General features: G+C 53.0%; 6 protein-coding genes across 6 annotated transcripts; 3 read left to right on the top strand and 3 right to left on the bottom strand.

The window, feature by feature from the left end:
* Positions 1-84: 84 nt before the first annotated feature.
* On the top strand, positions 85-1,535 carry PUNSTDRAFT_70710 (methionine adenosyltransferase; the record flags this gene model as incomplete). Its single annotated transcript, XM_007385432.1, has 6 exons — positions 85-157; positions 217-248; positions 305-907; positions 967-1,141; positions 1,197-1,433; positions 1,489-1,535. Coding segments are annotated over 6 exons (1,167 nt in total), but the record flags the coding sequence as incomplete, so codon positions are not given.
* A 763-nt stretch (positions 1,536-2,298) lies between these two features.
* On the bottom strand, positions 2,299-6,823 carry PUNSTDRAFT_53573 (bifunctional tryptophan synthase TRP1). The gene is made up of 13 exons (XM_007385431.1): positions 6,680-6,823; positions 6,467-6,631; positions 6,314-6,407; positions 6,120-6,258; positions 5,969-6,065; positions 5,306-5,919; positions 4,710-5,251; positions 4,396-4,656; positions 3,516-4,336; positions 3,389-3,464; positions 3,213-3,335; positions 2,933-3,159; positions 2,299-2,874 (listed from the first exon to the last, which is right to left on the bottom strand). The coding sequence occupies exons 1-9, from the start codon at positions 6,719-6,721 to the stop codon at positions 4,164-4,166; spliced, it is 2,127 nt and encodes a 708-aa protein (XP_007385493.1). The 5' UTR covers positions 6,722-6,823; the 3' UTR covers positions 2,299-2,874; positions 2,933-3,159; positions 3,213-3,335; positions 3,389-3,464; positions 3,516-4,163.
* Positions 6,824-8,429: 1,606 nt separating this feature from the next.
* Positions 8,430-10,725, top strand: DyP1 (peroxidase TAP; the record flags this gene model as incomplete). The annotated part of the gene is made up of 15 exons (XM_007385430.1): positions 8,430-8,568; positions 8,630-8,732; positions 8,783-8,869; positions 8,922-9,173; positions 9,225-9,363; positions 9,414-9,528; positions 9,582-9,615; positions 9,672-9,764; positions 9,822-9,843; positions 9,894-9,963; positions 10,023-10,134; positions 10,210-10,235; positions 10,287-10,343; positions 10,403-10,469; positions 10,524-10,725. 15 exons carry the CDS (start codon positions 8,430-8,432, stop codon positions 10,723-10,725), a joined length of 1,518 nt encoding a protein of 505 aa, XP_007385492.1.
* A 112-nt stretch (positions 10,726-10,837) lies between these two features.
* On the bottom strand, positions 10,838-14,008 carry PUNSTDRAFT_121382 (GTP-binding protein lepa; the record flags this gene model as incomplete). Its single annotated transcript, XM_007385429.1, has 20 exons — positions 10,838-11,174; positions 11,235-11,354; positions 11,407-11,506; positions 11,560-11,599; positions 11,650-11,851; positions 11,909-12,049; positions 12,103-12,274; positions 12,334-12,399; positions 12,454-12,530; positions 12,599-12,742; positions 12,806-12,850; positions 12,918-12,934; positions 12,996-13,095; positions 13,150-13,249; positions 13,309-13,531; positions 13,589-13,607; positions 13,663-13,760; positions 13,813-13,840; positions 13,896-13,921; positions 13,980-14,008. The coding sequence occupies 20 exons, from the start codon at positions 14,006-14,008 to the stop codon at positions 11,050-11,052; spliced, it is 1,872 nt and encodes a 623-aa protein (XP_007385491.1). The 3' UTR covers positions 10,838-11,049.
* Positions 14,009-14,194: 186 nt separating this feature from the next.
* Positions 14,195-15,203, top strand: PUNSTDRAFT_144726 (mRNA splicing factor). The gene is made up of 4 exons (XM_007385428.1): positions 14,195-14,284; positions 14,335-14,503; positions 14,561-14,672; positions 14,746-15,203. The coding sequence occupies exons 1-4, from the start codon at positions 14,199-14,201 to the stop codon at positions 14,844-14,846; spliced, it is 468 nt and encodes a 155-aa protein (XP_007385490.1). The 5' UTR covers positions 14,195-14,198; the 3' UTR covers positions 14,847-15,203.
* A 78-nt stretch (positions 15,204-15,281) lies between these two features.
* On the bottom strand, positions 15,282-17,317 carry DyP3 (Dyp-type peroxidase; the record flags this gene model as incomplete). Its single annotated transcript, XM_007385427.1, has 10 exons — positions 15,282-15,553; positions 15,616-15,672; positions 15,729-15,775; positions 15,830-15,941; positions 16,002-16,192; positions 16,244-16,392; positions 16,449-16,587; positions 16,640-16,981; positions 17,046-17,148; positions 17,203-17,317. The coding sequence occupies 10 exons, from the start codon at positions 17,315-17,317 to the stop codon at positions 15,282-15,284; spliced, it is 1,527 nt and encodes a 508-aa protein (XP_007385489.1).
* Positions 17,318-19,795: the final 2,478 nt, after the last annotated feature.

Here is a 19,795-nt window from a genome sequence, read left to right as displayed (position 1 = left end):
CTTCAAAAGCTGGTGAACTTTTAACTCGCGAGCAACTCGCCTCCCGCAGTCTTCTCTCCCCTCTCCCTCCTACTCACCCCTCCTCCGTTCGCTATGGTTGCTCTCAAGCCTGGTCACTTCCTGTTCACCTCCGAGTCTGTCGGCGAGGGCCATCCTGGTTCGCGAAGCCGTTGATTACGATATTGACGCGCTGCTGACCACGCGCTTTCTCTGCAGACAAGATCTGTGACCAGGTCTCCGATGCTATCGTCAGTTGTCTTCCTATATTGCGATGATACCTGATACCAGCTAACGCATTGTGCAGCTTGATGCCTGCCTCGCGCAAGACCCGTTCTCCAAGGTCGCCTGCGAGACGGCTTCCAAGACTGGCATGATCATGGTCTTCGGCGAGATCACCACCAAGGCCAACATCGACTACCAGAAGGTCGTCCGTGAGACCATTCGGGAGATCGGATACGACGACTCGTCGAAGGGCTTCGATTACAAGACCTGCAACTTGCTCGTCGCGATCGAGCAGCAGTCGCCCGATATCGCCCAGGGTCTCGACCACGGCTCGCTCGAGTCCATCGGTGCCGGTGACCAGGGTATCATGTTCGGCTACGCCACCGACGAGACGGAGGAGTACATGCCGCTCACGATTACGCTGGCGCACAAGCTCAACGCGGCGCTCGCTGTCGCCCGCCGCTCTGGTGAGCTGGCATGGCTTCGCCCGGACACGAAGACCCAGGTCACTGTCGAGTACAAGAAGGATGGCGGCGCTGTGATCCCTCTTCGCGTGGACACTGTGGTCATTTCCACTCAGCACGCGGACGAGATCTCGACTGAGGAGCTTCGGAAGGAGATCTTGGAGAAGGTCGTCAAGAAGGTAATCCCCGCCAACCTTCTTGACGAGCGTACCATCTACCACGTGAGACTTTCGCCGGTGCCTTCCTCGCGGCAACGTTGCTCAACTCGACAAAATTGTAGATCCAACCCTCCGGCCGCTTCGTGATTGGTGGTCCTCAAGGTGATGCTGGTCTGACCGGTCGCAAGATCATCGTCGACACCTACGGCGGTTGGGGCGCGCACGGTGGAGGTGCCTTCTCTGGCAAGGACTTCTCCAAGGTCGATCGTTCGGCGGCTTACACCGCTCGCTGGATCGGTGAGCTAGCGCTGATAATTTCGTGTCTGTGGCAAGATTGTTCATGATCTCGTAGCCAAGTCCCTGGTCGCAGCCGGCCTTGCTCGCCGTGTCCTCGTGCAACTTTCCTATGCTATCGGCGTTGCCGAGCCCCTCTCCGTCTTTGTGGACTCGTACGGCACTGGAAAGAAGTCGGATGAGGAGCTTGTGGACATCATCCTCCAGAACTTCGACCTCCGGCCTGGTGTGATCGTGCAGGCCCTTGACCTGCAGAAGCCTCAGTACCGCAAAACCGCCTCGTACGGCCACTTTGGTGAGTGTCTATCAATGCCGGCGACTTATGAAGCCTGTATTGACTATATATGCAGGCAACCCCACTTACTCTTGGGAGAAGCCCAAGCAGCTCAAGCTCTGAGCACTCGGCGTCATTGCGTGCCTCTTGCTCCCGTTGCATCGGAAGTTCATCCTTCCGCTATCATTATTACTGCATTTTGCTTTCTGTCACGGCGTTTTACTAGATCATGGTCTACTACTTCACGCAATCATTTAGCTGCTCCATCTCGATAGGTCAAGGAGGGCTCCTCATAGCGACGGCTATTCGTATACATTACACGTCATATACCGCTAGTGTAGCATATCGTAGAAAATGGAAACGCGTTCAACCGCTCACCGATGGTATCGACCTAAGTTGACCGACTGTTGTCCTAGAGCATGATTTCGGCAGATGGCGGACCGCCGCGATCCGTGCCCGAGGCTGAGCCGATAAGTCCCTTAACCTGAAGTTTTTGGGCCGGCGGGATGGATAACATTCAGCCTCTACGCACGTTCCTCGGCTTCAGCTCGTAGACTGAGCCTGCGGTGCAGCGCACTGGTCCCAAACCACGTCAAGAAACAGTGAGAGGCTGCCTGCCCGTCTCCTTCGTCGCCAGATTCATCTGATCTCGACCCTCCACGTTACAGTGTGTGGGATACTCGGCCTGCTCCTCCATGACCCGAAGCTGGACGCCGCCTCCGAAATCTGCGAGGGGTTGGCCCTATTGCAGCACCGGGGCCAGGACGCATGTGGGATTGTCACCTGCGGGCCAAAGGGGCGTTTCTACCAATGCAAGGCGAACGGCATGGTCCGGGATGTCTTCGACACCAACGCTATTTCTCGATTAATCGGAGGGATGGGCATCGGGCATGGTACGCGCCACACGGTCTACTCCGGATGAACGCAGTCTTACGCTTGACCCTCTCTTGTAGTTCGCTATCCAACTGCCGGAAGCTCACATCATGCCGAAGCGCAACCGTTCTATGTTAATTCTCCATACGGGATCGTCTTCGCCCATGTGAGTCCTCCTATTCGAAGCAGACAGCACGTCTCATCCGCCTTCCGAAGAATGGGAACCTAATCAACACTACCTCGCTGCTGCGTTTCATGGATGCCGAGGCGCATAGGCATATAAACACCTCCTCCGACTCCGAGTTGCTCTTGAACATATTCGCGAGCAACCTCCAGCAGACGGGCAAGTTTCGAATCAACGAGGACGACATCTTCACCGCGATTGGCGGGCTCATGCAGCAATGCAAAGGAGCGTACGCCTGTGTGGCCATGCTCGCCGGGTTCGGCATAATCGCCTTCAGGGACCCTAACGGCATACGGCCAGTGGGCATGGCGAAGCGTAAGGCTGCTGATGGATACGACTACTTGTTCGCCTCGGAGAGTGTTGTGGCCGATGCTTCCGGCTTTGGAGAATGGGAGGACGTGAAGCCTGGTACATTTCGAAATCATCAGTCCCAGGATACAGACCCTGACATATCCTTTCTTTCCAGGTGAAGCTGTAATCATCACCCGCTCGTCGGTGTCCCGGCGACAAGTCGCGCCTCCTGCTGTTTTCGCCCCTGATATCTTCGAATACGTCTACTTTGCACGGCCCGATTCCGTCCTTGACGGCGTCAGTGTGTATCGTAGCCGTATGGCTATGGGCGATGCTCTGGCAGACCAAGTCCGCCGCGTCCTAAGAGCGCACTATATGCAGGTCGATGTCGTGATACCCGTAAGCACGCAGCATTCGTCATTGTTCCGCTTCACCCTTATACTGCCCTCCAGGTTCCAGACACGTCCAGAGTGGCTGCACTAAATCTGGCGCAAAGCCTGGGCCTGCCGTATCGAGAAGGATTCATTAAGAATCGGTATGTAGGGCGAACATTCATCATGCCGGGCCAACAGATGAGGTGGGTTGCGAATCTTCTGATTGCGACGTGCCGAAGTAACCGCTGGCTTACAGACGGAAGAACGTTCGACGGAAGCTCAATGCCATGGCACTGGAGTTCTCCGGGAAGAACGTGCTAATCGTGGACGGTCAGGATCGTATCGTGTGTGCTCTCGGTTTCTATCTCATCACCATCGCAGATTCCATCGTACGCGGTACCACATCCAAGGAGATCATACAGATGGCCAAGGACGTCGGCGCGAAGAAGGTTATCGTCGCGAGTTGCGCACCACCGATCAGATATTCCAACGTCTACGGTATCGACATGCCATCGCGATCCGAACTCGTGGCGTATAATCGCGACGAGGAAGATATCGCGAAGGAAATCGGCGCGGATCTCGTCATTTACCAGAGCTTGCCGGATCTCGTTGCGTCCGTGCGGCAGTTCAACCCGGCCATTGAACACTTCGACTGCTCTGTGTTCACGGGCGAGTACGTCACCGGGGGCGTGGACGCAGAATATCTACAATACATCGAGAGCTTGCGCGCGGACAACGTGAAGGGCAAACTGCAGGGAGGTGACATCGACGCGCTCGAAGGTAAGGGCGGCGGTGCGGTCAAGAGTCCCACCGCTCCCAACGGCATCAATGAGACCTACGAGGAGGCGCAAGAGCAGAGTCTTGGCTGCAGCGGTCCGATGAACGGCGCCGATGCCACCATAGGCTTATACAACCACCACAAAATGAACTGAAGATGTATCCTTAGAATAAGTAGAGGTCATACTGGGTCTAGACGTGACGATGTATTATCTCTTGTACACCTTTCCCTATAATTACGCAATTAGTTGCCTACGAAGACACATGCCAGTCGAGAATGTCCGCCCATTTTCCCGGAAGAAGTTGCGAGATCTGCTCTACGTCCTTGTCGCCTCGTCCAGAAAGACAGACAACGATGTCCTGATCCTTGGGCAAGGTCTTGGCCAATCGTACAGCCTCCCAGATCGCATGCGATGACTCCAGCGCTGTGAGATGTGGAGATCTATCAGAGGTACTTACGACAAACACAGATGGCCCAACGAACCTGGTATAATACCCTCCAGCTGGGTCAGCATCCTGAAACCGCGGAGGGCCTCTTCGTCGGTGGCGACCACGTACTCTGCCCGACCGGAGTCCTTAAGCCATGCATGCTCCGGTCCGACGCCAGGATAGTCAAGACCAGCGCTGATGGAATGCGTCTCAATGATCTGGCCAGCCTTGGACTGGAGGATGTAGGTGCGAACACCGTGAAGCACACCCGGTGTGCCGGCAGACAGCGTAGCACTATGGCGATCGCCATTGATACCTACGAACGAGTGATCAGTACTGATATGACAGGGTAATACGTAGAAGAGGTACCTTCGCCGCCCGCTTCAACTCCGATGAGCCTTACGCTCGGATCCTTGATAAAATCGTAGAAGGTGCCTATCGCGTTACTACCTCCACCGACGCAGGCCACGACGGCGTCAGGCAGCTTTCCTGCGACCTCCTGCATCTGCGCCTTGATCTCCTCACTGATGACCTTCTGGAAATCACGGACAATCGTCGGGAACGGATGCGGCCCGATAGCGGAGCCAACGAGGTAATGTGTCGTCGAGAGGTTTGTGACCCAATCTCGCATCGCCTCGTTGACGGCATCCTTAAGCGTGCACGAACCGGAATGGACGGGGATGACCTTGGCTCCGAGCATCTCGATGCGGAAGACGTTGAGGGCTTGGCGGCGGACGTCTTCGGCACCCATGTAGATGATGCACTCCAGACCGAAACGGGCGCACACGGTAGCGGTAGCCACTCCGTGCTGACCCGCACCTGTCTCTGCAATGATACGTTTCTTGCCTATCCGTTTTGCGAGTAAGATCTGGCCGATGGCGTTGTTGATCTTATGAGACCCGGTGTGGTTCCTGCGACAAGACTATGAGAAACGGGTGGTGACTGATCCGGAAGACCAGGCGTACAAATCCTCTCGCTTCAACCAAATCTTGGCACCCCCAGCCTGGGCGGTGAGCTTCTCCGCGAAGTACAGATTGCTCGGCCTGTTCATGTAGCCGTACAACCCGCGGAACTCCTTCCAAAACTCGGGATCAGCCATAGCGGCCTTGTGAGCTGCCTCCAGCTCGATGAGGCAGTCGACGAGAGACTCCGGCACATACTGTCCACCAAACTGGCCGAACCGCGAGGGTAGTACGGCGGGATCGGCGGCTGAATCGCCGTGCGTGCCTGCCGATCCGTCTTGGGCGGCGTTGACAACAGGCGTCGTGACCTTGCCCTCGGCGGGCAAGGGTGGGAGTTGAGGCGCGGTGCCCTTGAGGCTGATCTCGCGGCAGTAGCTCTCCACATTGTTCGCGATGGCCGTGGTGCCCTTGGGCGAATTCTTGATGACGGAAACGAGGCGGCTACCAATGACCACCGCGTCAGCTCCTGCTGCTGCGACGGTCTCAAAGTGTTCGCGGGTCGCCACACCAAAGCCAACAGCCAGGGGTACGGTTGCATACTGTCGGACGCGTGCGATGAGGTCAGGTAGCGCACTGTTGACCGAGTTTTTGTCAGACGTCGAGCCAGTCGTTCCCATCTGCAATCCAGTTCAGTCCTAAGTTGTCTATATATCTGTGATCCCGAACCTTGGAAACAACGTAGATGAAGGAGTCCGCGATGGACGCCAGGAACTTGATGCGCGGAAGGGTGGTGGAGGGTGCAAGTAACGGAACGTACGATACGCTATATATGAAGTCAGATATCGCTGAGACTATTAACTTGGCACAAGCAACTTACCCAGCTTTCGTGCATTTTTCGCGGAAAACCATGGCTTCTTCAGGAGGCAAGTCCACCATGATGAACCCACTAGCACCAGCTTCGCGCGCATCGTGTATTGCCTTCTCTTCGCCGTATGCAAGTAAGGGGTTATAGTAACCTAAAGCAGATGATTATGCTCCCATGCTCCGTCGGATGCAGCGATCATCATGTACCCATCAGGAGAACCGGTGCCGTCAATCCCTTGCTACGTGCTTCCCTGAGCATGCCAAGGCATTGCGGGTAGTCCACGTCGTTTTGCAGCGCGACCTGAGTGAACGTCGCTGTCTGTCAGTGATAAATCGACGGCGGGATTGAGCGCGACGCACTGTGTTCGATTCCTGGATCACTGGGCCGTCTGCTATGGGATCAGAGAAGGGGATTCCCATCTCAATTATGTCGGCACCACCCTGCTGCATTGCGAGAAGGATCGGCGCAGTATCCGCCGGGGTAGGGTACCCAGCGGTAACGAACGTTACCAGCGCCGGCTGGCCCTGAAGCCATCTCAGTCGACGGTCCCGTACTAAACTGCGGCAACTCACTTGCGCCTTTTTGTCATCAAAGACCTTCTTCAGGGCGTCCATGGTGATGAGGGTCAAGCCTGGCTGTGAATTTCGAGCGTTGGAGCGTCCGGTCTTTGTCGAGTCACCTGGCGAGCCGAAAGGCCGATCTTGGGTCGTCAGCGGAGAATTGCCTCGGACGATGTTATCGACTTGGAAGACGACGTGGAGGATGGAAAATGACGCTCAAGAGCCCGATCCGATTCATATTTTCGACTGCTCTCCAACGCTGACACAACGCAGGCGGTGGCGGAGGTCGCTTTTAGCCTCTGCCACCGTCGCTTGCAAGTTGCACTTGTAACCGATCGTCCAATTTTACTGTCCGTCTACCAATCCTCAAGGCCATGTTTGTCGCTTGCAGACTTTCCTGAGGCCTCCAGACAGAAAATCTGTCATCTGAGCACACCGTCACCGGCCCCAATAATGTATATCGCGTCTGGAATTTTATTCAGTGCGCCGAATGATGCACACCTTACTCATCAATTACATCACCTCAAGATTCGACTATATATACGCGAGGATTTTGTATCGTAGCGCAATGTTCTCTTGCAATACGACAGGATCCAACTAGAGACGTCCTGTTCCAATAATTATTGGAATCCCAAAACTTTTCCCACCGCAAAATCCCTAGCTCTGGCCCGGATCTCAATGATTATTGGACAACAGAACGTCTCTACTGATTCGTCGCGCTACGCGCTCTATTTCCCTTTCCCTCACGTGCACAAGTGTTGCACCTAAGGATCAGGCCTCTTCACTCGTCAAACAATGCTCATCCACTTTTGCGCCCTGCCCCATGGCCGGTGCCTGGAGGGACCCAGGCACGATGAACTGATTCACCTCCGAATCACAGGGCACGTTTTTGACAACGAGTGGCCAGCGGACGACGGATTGACGACAGCCAAGCCTTCGACTCTCCAGCGGACAGCGGTGTTTCATTGTTGCTCATAGCCAATCTTGTTCTCGCGATTGCTCTGCTTCTGGCAAGAATGCGACCCTCGGTTCCGTCATTTGCTCTTCCACCATCGCCTTCAGCCGATTTGGACGGAGTTCTGCGCGGTTACATATTCGCTCCGTACATCGTGGAGAACAAGGTTGGCCAGCCCCACGAATTCTAAGGCCAAGCATGCAAGAGCGTCCTTTCTCCGACGGCGGTTCGTGCCAGAGGCTAGACTTTGTACAATGCGCCTGCGTCGGTCTTGGTGTGGAGCCGTGAGCAACCCCGTCCTATTGACGCACGGCCTTGTGCATGCGCCGTTCGCAGTTTTTGCGAGAGCGCACTCCGTTATCGACATGATCCGCATCTCGTCTCGAGGACCAGTCAAGTTTTCAAGCAATAACATACGGTTGCTCGTATGGACATCCAGCCTACGATCATGCGAAGTGCCACTGTTGGGACCGGAGTATCAAGCATACATCCGCACATAGACGATAATGAGTTTCACCGCTTGTCGTTCTTTCGCGGTTCCCGCGTGTGCCAAGCATCGTCCACTGGCATATGACCGCCGGCCTGTCTATGCTTCGGGACATTTCGTGTTGTTCCGTGCCTTGTGAGCTTACTACATGCCCTGGCCAACATTACCCCTGGAGTCCCCCCGCATTCATCCATGTCGCTGCCCATAATGCTCCACCACCGCCCTTGTGCCGCTGCCAGCTAAAGCCGTATAAGATCTGTCGGGGGCAAGCCGCCCTCCATTGAGTCACAGGTTCCCCTCCCCGATTTTTTCGATCCGGTATGCGCAACCTTTTCTTCGTTCTGTATCTGTGCGGCCTCGCGCACCTAGGCTTTCTTCTTGGGAATGCCTCGCCTCCACCGCAGAGGGGTGGGCGTCAGCGACGCCAAGATATTGTCCGCGACGTGCCACTCCTGATTGGTCGGTTGCTGCACCGTCGTCCGCCGGGTTTGCACTCATCTCTCGTCGCTGTCTGCTCCAGACTATCCGGGACAGACCCTTTTACCAGCGATTGAGGACATTTTGTTCCTCAATCTCACGAATGGCTCCTTCATCACCACGGACAATATCCAGGGGGACATTCTGTTAGTTTGTCGGCCATGATTAGCCTTGGTGGCGAGCTCACAAATCATAGTATCGGGATGAAGAAACCAAAGGAAACGTTCCTGTTCTTCCATATCAATGATGCAGCAACCTTCAAGTCTGTCCTGAAAAATAACATGTCAGTCCCATTGACGATATAACAGGTTTACTGCCGCTGATGCTTGATGCAGCTACCCGGAAATCACGACGACCACGCAACTTATCTCGCCCCCATCGGCGCAGCCGCTGGCCCTCCTCAACATTGCTTTCACCGCGTCCGGGCTCGAAGCGTTGAACGTGCTCGATCCCCTTGGGGATTTGGTGTATCCTGGTGGGCAGTACGCAGACGCTGGCGACCTTGGCGATGTCACTAGCAATTGGGAGGACGCGTTCAAGGGAACGGACACACACGGCGTATTCCTGATCGGTTCTGACCAAATAACGTAAGATACCCGATTCATTTCCACAGACAGCCTAAACAACACGATTTGTAGGTATGTGAACGATTTGATTGACGACATCCTGTCTTGGCTTGGACCAGCCATAACTGTGCGCGACCGCATTGACGGCGCAGCGAGGCCCGGTGCGGAGGCAGGACATGAACACTTCGGCTTCCTTGATGGCATTAGTCAGGTTCGTTCCCATTGCAGAACCTTGCACCGATGCTCATAGCTCCATGTCAGCCTGGTGTCGGAGGATTTGTCACGAATTTGATGCCTGGACAACAACTCGTCCTTCCGGGTACCATCCTGACCGGCCACCTGGGAGATGTCGGCCTTCGGCCGCTGTGGGCGAGAGGCAAGATGTCCATTCCACGGTGGCAGTATAATAAACGCTCAAATTTTACACAGATGGCAGTTTCCTCGTTTTCCGTAAACTTCAACAGTGAGGAACCCCTCAACAGCAGTGATCTGGATCTCCCCTGACGCAGCGAACGACAGATACGTTCCCGAATTTAACAAATATTTGCAAGACAATGCCATTCAGCATCCAGGGCTTTCGCCGGCCCAGGGAGCTGAATTACTAGGTGCTCGGTGAGTCGACTAGTCAATATTCAGGATCTGCGAGTAGTGCCTGACAGCATGCACTAGCATGGTTGGACGATGGAAATCTGTAGGATGATTTCGCAGCGCCACGAAACTTGACTTAGTTCTTACTTCCAGGGAGCTCCCATCGATCTGTTCCCTACTGCGGACAACCCGGCCATCGGTGCTGACCCAACTCACAACAACGGCGAGTACAATCATGTTGATCAACACGCTATATTGCAATAACATGGCCATCCTGGGTAGATTTCACGTACAACCATCCTCTTCCGTTCCTACTCCCCACCGATCAGACATACTGCCCATGGACCGCTCACATCAGGAAGACGCGTCCCAGAGCCGACGAGGTGGATGTCAAGTAAGCCTTATGGAGCCATAGGTCGCGTTTTGGAGGCTGACAGCGATTCAACAGCTCTATTAACGTCATCATCAGAGCAGGAATTCCGTATGGTCCCGAAGGCGAGTAGGGGCAGCCTGAAATTGAGCTTCAGCATTGAGAGCCCAAAATAGTTACCGCAGATGAAGCCAAATCAAATACTACGAAGACGGATCGCGGCCTGGCCTTCGGTGAGATTGATAGTGAAACGAATGGGAGAATCCGAGAATCCAATTGAACATCCCTGCAGTTGCCTACCAGAGCAATATCGCCCTTGGGTATCGTTTCCAGCAAACCCTTTGGTCAAATTCCCAGATGTGCGCCAATATCAGTTCTTCCGATCAGCTCATGTTGACGCGCCCGTATACTAGTTTCCCGCCAGCGAAACTCGATCTATCACCCGGCTTCGATCCATTGATTGGCCAGAATAGCGGAGGCACTCGTACTGCTGGCGGCCTTAACCCTTATGACCAGACGAGGGACTACGTGCTGAAGGACTTCATTGTTAGCCGTGGTGGAGACTACTTCTTCTCGCCCTCGCTTTCCGCAATCCATGATGTGATCAGTGCGTGAGGACGCGGGAGCTCGGTAAGATTATGGTACTTCGGGTATATGTTACTTTCTTGGAAAGAATTGTAACAACAATGCTTCGCTGTATCGTCGACGCGTGTCCAAAGCATGGTATGTTGCAATGAGGCGCAACAGGAGGCGACGAACAATGTGCAGCCACTGTGATACGGTGAACAATATTCAGGAGTTGTGCGTGCATCCGTCTCGTAGATGTTCGCATCGCAGGATATCGCACACATAGCCATTGTCATAATCTTCGTGCCGTTCCAGCCCGAAGGGATCTGAGACACGGGCTCTTTTCGAGGGACAGTGCATAGCGAGCAGCGTTCACTTCTTTGTGCTCATCAAGTCATAGAACGCTTCCTGTGGAAGATCGACACTCCCGACACGCTTCATGCGTTTCTTCGATTCTTTCTGGTTTTCCAAGTGCTTCATCTTGCGTTCGTAATGACCTTATTGACGCCTCAGCTCCAGCCATCCCGCTGTCGGGTGAGCATTCGGCAAATACTGACCTCCATATAGCCCCGCAGTGACGTCAGCCCGTAAGGCAGAGAGAGTTTCCCTTGCAATGACCTTCTTGCCAACGACAGCTTGTATAGGCACCTCGAATAGCTGCCGAGGTATCACCTTGTCTATAACGTGTAATGTTAGCCCTCGTCCATCAGACATCCGTGCATTACTGACGCAATTTCTTCACCCACGCACGTCCGACTGACTGTTCGGCGGAGCGATGAACGATCAGCGCAAGCGCATCAACGGGTTTCGCATTCAGTAGGAATTGCATCTGACAGGTACGTTGGAATTCAGACCTTCTCGAGAGCTCGTGAGCATACGTACCTTGACAAGATCGCTGCGCTTGTACCCAGCTTCCTCATAACTATGAAACGATCAGATCAAGAGATCAAGCGAGACCGCTAGGCCACTGACTCGAAGCTCGCAAAACCTGAGCTTCTACTCTTGAGCTTGTCAAAGAAATCGGTTACGATCTCGCTGAGGGGCATGTTGGCTGTCAAAATGATACGCGACGCTTCTGCCGTTGACTCCGTGTCGGAAGCACCTTCGAGGTACTGATAGTCCATATCTTCGCCGCGATGAGAAAAGCATAGGTCCATCATCTCGCCCAGGTACTCTGCACGATGAGCGCGTCAGTCCGTGTTTGACGTTCGCAAGGACGGAAAACAGTCACCTTCAGGTACAATGATCGTAGCTTTAACTAGAGGCTCTCGAATTTCCTTGACTTTGCTGGAAATGTCCGTCATATCAGGGAAATCAACTGGGTTGCTGATAGTAACAATCTTCTCTTTGTCGCCTTTCTCCTTGTAGACCACTGATATCGACCGTCAGTTGAATAGGTCCGAATCTTTCCTATATCAGCCGTACCTTGGTAAGGTACTGTAGGAGCGGTAATTATGATGTTCGCTTCGTATTCGTCCTCCAGGCGCTGTCGGAACACATCCATGTGAAGCGTCCCGAGGAACCCCAGGCGACAGCCTTGTCCAAGCGCGGTTGAGCTATCACGTTGGACGGTTACGCTGCGATCGGTCAGAGTTAGCTGGATACATGTCGTGCATATTAGCCACGGAGGGAATCAGGGTGAAGTGGATGCCTTACCTTCTTGATTGATTCCTCCAGTTTCAAGAAGTCATTGCTATCAACCGGGAAAACACCCGCGAAGACCTAGAAGCGGGCCGTCAGTCAATTTTGTCAGGCTGTGATAGAAAATTCCCTGACCATAGCCTTCGTTGGTTTGAAGCCAGGCATGGGTTCAACAGGCTCCCCAGCACGATGTAGGGTATCGCCGATATGTGCTATTAGACAAAATACTCAGTATCTGCAATTGGCACGTTGGCACTAACACGATTTCAACGGAACAGACCTTCACTGCTGTCTTTCATCGCGCATGCAATGAAACCCACCTGACCGGCTTGCAAGGTCGTGGTAGGTGTCTCTTCCGGGTGCATGATGCCAAGCTCAAGGACCTCATACTTCTTGCGAGTGAAGGTTGAAACGATTTTGTCGCCTAGAGGGACGATCGAGATGTCAACGAGAACCCCCTTGAGTTGCTTGAAGGTGAACGGGCTACCTTTCTTCAAGATGCCTTCTTTAATGTTCACGAGAGAGATGACACCTAAAGCACTGATCAACGGATTGTGCTGAGAGTGGCAAGATTGGCCAGTCTTCTGCAGATTGCCTACCTCGATAACGATCATACCTGACAGGATCACATAGCATACGTGAGCTCATATGAACACACATACTCAGCTGCGGCTTACGAAGAATCAAACATGAAAGCCTTCAATCGCTGATTACGGTCACCTGCGGGAGGTGGTACACGGTTTACAATCGCCTCTAGCACCCGTTCGACGCCGACACCTTTAAACGCTGTGAATGAGCCTCACAGAAACGAAGGGTCAGGACATCATCGACCTGTCTTTGCTGATATATGCAACATATCGTCGGGTTTCAAACCAAAGGTTGCCTCCATCTGCCGCGCAATTCGATCAGGCTGAGCTGCTGGCAGGTCTATCTGTCCATAAGCGAGATACGTCATCTGGGCCCGCTGCTGGAAGTACTATCTGGGTTGACCTTGTTGAGCACCGGGACAATGACTAAACCGTGTTCCCTTGCTATATGGAAAACGCTTATGCTTTGGGCTTGTATGCCTTGTGTGGCATCCACAAGGAGCAAAGCGCCTTCGCAGGCAGCCAAGCTCCGCGCAACCTCCCAGGCAAAATCCACATGTCCAGGTGTGTCAATCAGGTTAAGAAGGTAGCGATGACTCGGGGTGGATGGTGGAGTATGAAACATGCTGGTGACACAAGTGAGCACGACCATGGACGGACACATACATGAAGTACGAGCATACCTGGCAGTTTGTGCCTTCACTTAACCAGCAAAGGATTAGCGAAATGCTGCAAGGGTCTATGGTCACCGCCTCACCCGTTATGCCACGTTCACGCTCAACCTTCAATTTATCTAGCACTTGGGCGTTAACGCCCTTCTGCCGCTTACTTATCGTCCCGGTAAGTTCGAGTAAACTGCAACATCGATGAGCGCCGAAAAGCCTTGGCAAATGTGCAATGATCTGACCGGTCCGCCAATGTAGACTTTCCGTGGTCTGTCGCGCAATTCTTCATGTCGATCAACACCATCGCACAATACATGAGACATACCGATATGAGCAATAATGGAGAAATTCCTGCAAACATGGGCAAGTTCAAGTTCGGGCTGCGTGCGCCATATCACCAATAATTCACCGAACGAGTTCAACAGGAAAGTCTTCCATTTGTAGGCTTGGCTGCCCAATTTTCTGGGTAGAGTAGCATGGCGCAGATGCCGTTATACGACGTATCGATTTCCCTTGGGCTTGTCTGGAAAACACCTGGAGACACCTATGTCGCCAGCAAGTTTGCGGAGGTCGCATTCGAAAGGAACGCAAGCGTACAGCCACCAGATGCTTCTCTCGACGTTGGCAAATGTCTCTGCAGGAAGAGCTCGAAAACCGCAAGGCTCGTCTTGAGGCCCTGAGAGCGCGTAAAGCAGGACAGGGCAACGAGAATGGGTGCGTAACTTACGTCTGTTGCTGTCAGTCCTGAGTTAATCTCCTCACAGAGAGCTAGCTACCCTTGTCAGTCATCGAAATTACGACCCTGCTACGCGGACGTTACGCAAGCACGGAAGGAATGGCGATACGGACATAGATGATACAGTAGAGAAGAATGTCCAAGGGTTGGCGGAGAAGATAGTCGCGGAGGACGAGGAACGAAGAGCACAGGATTTAGTCGGTCTCACTGGTCCATCCCTCTCGACGGCTTTCTGACGTTCTTTGGATATTCAGGATTTGTTCAATATTGCGCCGAAGAGAGCAAACTGGGATCTGAAACGCGAGATGGAGAAGAAGCTTGCGAAGCTGGAACGCAAGACGCAGGAGGCAATACATACGCTCATCCGTACGTTCCGTTCAACTCATAGCTGCGCCTCCGGACTCTCGTTTCAAGGCGACACCTGCTCATCCATACACAGGTCAACGATTAGCTGCACAAAAGGGTCAATCAGATGACATTGTGGGCGCAATGCGCGCCCAAGAGCGTGCGGACGATGATGACGACGATGAGGATGACTGAAATCCCGCGCATGCAAGCCCGCAAGCATCAATGCTGGCTTGTGTATGCGCTTGCTGGAGTTATTCACAACTTGCACACAACGTTCGATAGTCGTCCAGCGCCCCCGATCCAACTACATCAAAAGGCAACGGAAGCGGCGGCCCGCTCCTAATCTCGCTCGTTTGAGCATTCCGGGGGCAAACGGGCGAGCTCTTCCTCACCCGGACTACATCACTTGCATGAAATTTGGCTATCCATATGCATGAGACGCACCCGGATCGACTCCGTAGGAAATTGTTATTCACAGTCGAGAGCATCGTAAATGCTGCTTAGCTTCGGGCCACGCGTCTAAGTGACTGTGCAACCTCGTGATACTATTCGAACAACGACCGTCGTGTTTCTGATCCAGAACAACGCGAAAAGTACACAAAACACCTGAGGCTCTACACTACCACGTCATGCCTTCCCAATGGGATCCAACAACGCAGGAATGGGTGGGCTGAAGAAGTACTCGCCACCTCTCGCCAGAGTGAAGTCCTCGAGTACATATTCCCTCCCGGGGTCGAAGGGGTCAAGTCCAGCGGTGGACCGCGTGTTGCCGTTGTTCAGCGAAATGATTGGCTCGAAACCAGGGGTGATGTCCGTCTTCAGAGGCGGGAATATTTGCGAGTTGTCCCACATGGTTTGCTGGAAACGGAAGCCAAGGCCGATGTCGCTATTGTAAGCAACTGGATGAAAGACGAATATATAAGTCGCTGCAAAAGAATCTGCAGAGAAAGTGATCAATCACCAAATGCCAGACCACGGTCAATGCTAGTCTTGTTGGCGGCCAACTCCGCGGCTGTCACTGAGAAAGAGGGACCACTATCAGGAATGGTATAGCGTTTCCGCGCGTTTCCTTACCGTCTGGACCGTAGGGGATTGATGACCTCATGATCACCATGATACCACTTTGACAGACTATTGTCAACGCTCTGCGGGTGCTTAGTGCTGTATTAACTCACTTGACGTCGAGTTCATCCGCACGCGGTCGGTTCTTGCGAGTGTGGGCCGTCCACGGGCAGTAAGACTGGTTCGCTGGAAGGAGGAACGGCAGTGGGTGATCATAATCGAAATCTGAGTAGGAGGAAGTGAGTGTTCTGTTTCACCTAGCTCTAGCAAACAAGGCGTACGCACTATTGTTGACGTTGGGATCGGTGCCGGCTGTGGCATTATCCTTCCGCGGGAAGAGATCAACAGGTGCGCCGGATTTCCATCGGCCGATCATTCGGGCACCCAATAACTCAGCTCCTTCCTCGGGCGTCAAGCTGCCGTCCGGGGCTTGAATGGCGTTGTCGACGAGATACTTGTCGAACTCCGGCACAAATCTTGGCAGTGCGTCAGCGAGGTTGGTGTTCGTGAGATCACAGTATACTCACTGCTGCAAGAGGCGGAATACGAGGAACGAGCCGTCCTTAGCCCAGGCAGGTCGCACCCCAATGTCGCCAAGCCTTCCCAAGAGGATGGTACCGGGAAGACTGAGTTCTACCCCTGGGGCAAAAGTCGGGTTGAAGCCAGATATTCCAGGCTGCATAACGATCAAGGTCAATGCCTCGGCACTTTAACAGCGAACTCTGACTCTACCTGGCCAATGCCGTCTAGGAAACCAAAGTGTTCGTGACCGAGGTTCTCTCCCTGTCTTGCCGCGCCGTTAACGCGAGTAACCTCCGTGGCCGAAGTCCCAAGGCCCTCGGTGATTTCATCCAGCGTGTCGTTGATGAACCTGCAGAAGCAACGCTTAATGCTACAATCATCATCCGAGGATGAGCACTCACTGCTGCTGGTCGGATGCGATGATGATGACGCCATGGATTCCCGTGCCAACGAAGGGTGGGTGCCAGTTCACGGTACCGGGATCACCGAGCACAGATGCATCCGCAGTCATGCCGAAAGGGAATACAATATCTCCGAGATCATCCAATATGCCGAGGGAAGTAAGACCGCTGTGGGAGAAGGCGATGTTGACCATCGCCAATGGTTGCTGCGACACAGGCCCCAATATGGTCGTCGTTGAAGTGACCAGCGGATGGATCGTATTCCTCAGAGCAGACTTGAAGCCGGTCGCGTCGTTCACGTGGAAGAACCAAAACAATTCGATGTTCTTCTTCATGCCGACTCTGGAGAGAGGGTTGCGGGATTAGTACAAGCTGTACACAAGCTCAGTCGAAGGATGGCACTCACAGTATATCGGATTGAATGTTGTCTGTTGTTACGTAGGATCCATTGGTGAGATTTGCGGTGAGAATCTCCTCGATGGTTGGCAGAACAACCTGGCCGGGAATATCTACGTTTTATGGTCATTGAGCGATACTTCAGACATACGATGTAAATCACCCACTCAAAAGTAGCGGCACATCACGCACGACGTCTCGACGACCCGGGCTCGTGGCAGCAGCAAGGACAGCTGTTGGAAGAGTCGGAAGAAGCGACGCAACAAGACCGAGTAGGCGCATCTCGACTCAAGATTCGAGTTCGACGACGGACGGCAGAGACCAGGATATAGCGGGTCGGTGATGAAGACATCTTGCAGGGTAGCTTTTATATGTACAACGCGTTCCTATTCTCTGCACTGCGGAAGCATACGTCAGGACGGGTTGCAGCGCAGTTTGTGCGGCGGCGACTCGCAACAACCGTATGCATCATCAGCGACGGACTGCTAGTAACCTTCGAATGCTGATGAAACGGCGGCAAGTTCCCAAAAAGCGGTAAACGAGGCAATGGCTTCTCGAGTGTACCGAAAGCATGAGAAAGAGATCCTTTGCCCGCTAGACTCTGGGTGATGCGGCAAGGCCAATCTAGGAACGCAAGGTTCTTCCATTGTAATCAATTTAGCGACGAATGTCTCCTCCAGTGAGATTTGGCGGGGGGTCAGGGGATGGCCAACGGCGTGTCTCGCGTTTCAAAGTTGTGGGTGGAACCGCTCGCAAAACATGGTGTATAGGTGAGGCGCTCTTGCGAAGGTCGGGTATACCGCGGCGAATGATCGATTGTTCGTCATTAGTATGTTTTCCGACGATATTACTGGATCCTGAGAGTTTTGGGTGAGGAGAACTACAGCCACCCCGTCAGCGCGGCTTTCGCTGCTCGGGCCCGGCCAGATGCGGAAGCCAGCAGATGGTTCATGGGTTACCACGGGTTTTCGTCTTATGGGCTTTGATGTAGTCTTGTGCAGGAGTTATTGTATCCAAAGTGATTCTAGGGATAGCAAAAACTGGGAATGGCGGATTAGATGTTCAGGATTGTGTTCATGTCGAGCAACAGGGGTACGCACGAGGCTCTCGGGGATAATGACGCACCGTACATTGCTCGAAAGCAGCATATCTCGAGCGGCCGCGCGAAACCGGAGCCACGGACAGTAGCGCCTGGGAAACTCTGTTATGAACGTCGAGAGTTTACTCCGCTCCATCATGACGTTCGCGTTATATATGATGCGTTCATTGGACGTGGAGCGAAGTCGTCAGCATGTGGTATTTCAATCTCGGACATATGCCGTTCCGGGTCAGGTCGAGGGGAAAATGCGCTCGGCTCAAGGATAGAACGAATAGGACCCAGTAGTTTAGCATGCAAGGGCAGAAAAGAACAAGACTCTGATCTATGTCAACCGCAACAGCTGTCCTCTGTCCCCCGATTGGCCAATCCGGAACACGGACGCGCAGACACAGCAGTGCAATCTATGATCGCGCGGCGCGATGAACCTACGAAATCGTCCAGGTCAGCAGAGTACTGCCAAGTTGTAGTTGAGTTGTACTTTGAGACCATTTGGTCTGATTTCACCTCCTGAATGCCTGACTATCCACGTTGGTCTCCCATGTTACGGTTGACACATCGCAGTAGGCGAGAACTAGAAAGCGGATACGGATAAGTTAAGCTATACGGACACATGTGATCGTCTTGTTAATCGTGTCAGAGTGAGTGTAAGACCAGCGCACGACTGCAACAGAAGATCCTTCATTTCCCATCTTCTGGAGGAAAGCGAATGATCCCTTGTGACACTGACAAGGACCGACCTCTCTGAAGCTGCACTCGTTACTCCGGTATCTATAGCGACGATAAGCTAAGGTCGATACTAGCCCGGACAAACTGTAATCTCGGTATACAGTAGTTCAACCTGGACGTTTGTGTTTATTTCTCGCAAGCGGTCCGAGTCCATTTCTTTGCGAGCAAGAGATCGAAAGCCAGACTTCCTCGAAGGATCGAGCGACGAACATTGTCGGCCTGCCCATCATGTTCCACACCGCAGTTGGAAACTGCTGATGGAGTACCGAGCAGTTGAAGTGTGATAATGCTTAAGAGTAGGTCATGACCGATAGTTCTGATGAACTTCTGGATCTGAAGGCAAGAGCGATAATTCCCTAATATATGATCCTCAGTCAAGTATAAGGGAAAAGACTGAGTTACGCATGTAGTACCTAATATATGACTACAGAGGCATCATAAGTACGTTAGGACATAAGGGACATGAAGGGACATGACAGACTCACTCCTCAGTCAAGTATAAGGGAAAAGACTGAGGAGATGCGGAGGGAGAGCTCCTGGTATATGTGAGGGAGCTCGAGGGAAGCATTTCCATAAAGGGAACAAAAGAATGTGCCTAAGGCGGTAATATCAATCAGGAAAGATAGAAGATCGCAAGGAAGAACACAAGAATAGAACATGTGAGAGAATCTGTACATAATAGGTAACGAGCGTGTGATATTTCCATATTTGTACGATATACAAAGTTCAACACTCCCGCTTGTTCAAGTTGCGATCGAAGGAACAGAAGGAATAAGTCCTGAATGAGTGACAAAATGTTCCAAAACATTGAACGGAACGTTCTTTGTGAAAACGTCGGCCATTTGGTCCTCAGTCGCCACGTAGAAGATATCCACTTGACCACTTTCATAGAATTCACGAATATAGTGGTAGCGAATTTCGATGTGTTTAGTGCG

The sequence above is a fragment of the Punctularia strigosozonata genome (genome assembly GCF_000264995.1).
Source record: "Punctularia strigosozonata HHB-11173 SS5 unplaced genomic scaffold PUNSTscaffold_9, whole genome shotgun sequence".
NCBI lineage: Eukaryota > Fungi > Basidiomycota > Agaricomycetes > Corticiales > Punctulariaceae > Punctularia > Punctularia strigosozonata.
The sequence above is the reverse complement of the archived record's forward strand: the minus strand, read 5'-3'. Positions and strand labels throughout refer to the sequence as shown.

Coding starts and splice junctions, on each gene's coding strand:
- PUNSTDRAFT_144726 (XM_007385428.1), top strand. CDS start 14,199: ATGTCTCTGCAGGAAGAGCTCGAAAACCGCAAGGCTCGTCTTGAGGCC. Junction 14,285..14,334: donor GGACAGGGCAACGAGAATGG/GTGCGTAACTTA, acceptor ATCTCCTCACAG/AGAGCTAGCTACCCTTGTCA. Junction 14,673..14,745: donor GGCAATACATACGCTCATCC/GTACGTTCCGTT, acceptor ATCCATACACAG/GTCAACGATTAGCTGCACAA.
- PUNSTDRAFT_53573 (XM_007385431.1), bottom strand. CDS start 6,721: ATGGACGCCCTGAAGAAGGTCTTTGATGACAAAAAGGCGCAA. Junction 6,632..6,679: donor TTGATGACAAAAAGGCGCAA/GTGAGTTGCCGC, acceptor AGATGGCTTCAG/GGCCAGCCGGCGCTGGTAAC. Junction 6,408..6,466: donor TGATCCAGGAATCGAACACA/GTGCGTCGCGCT, acceptor ACGTTCACTCAG/GTCGCGCTGCAAAACGACGT.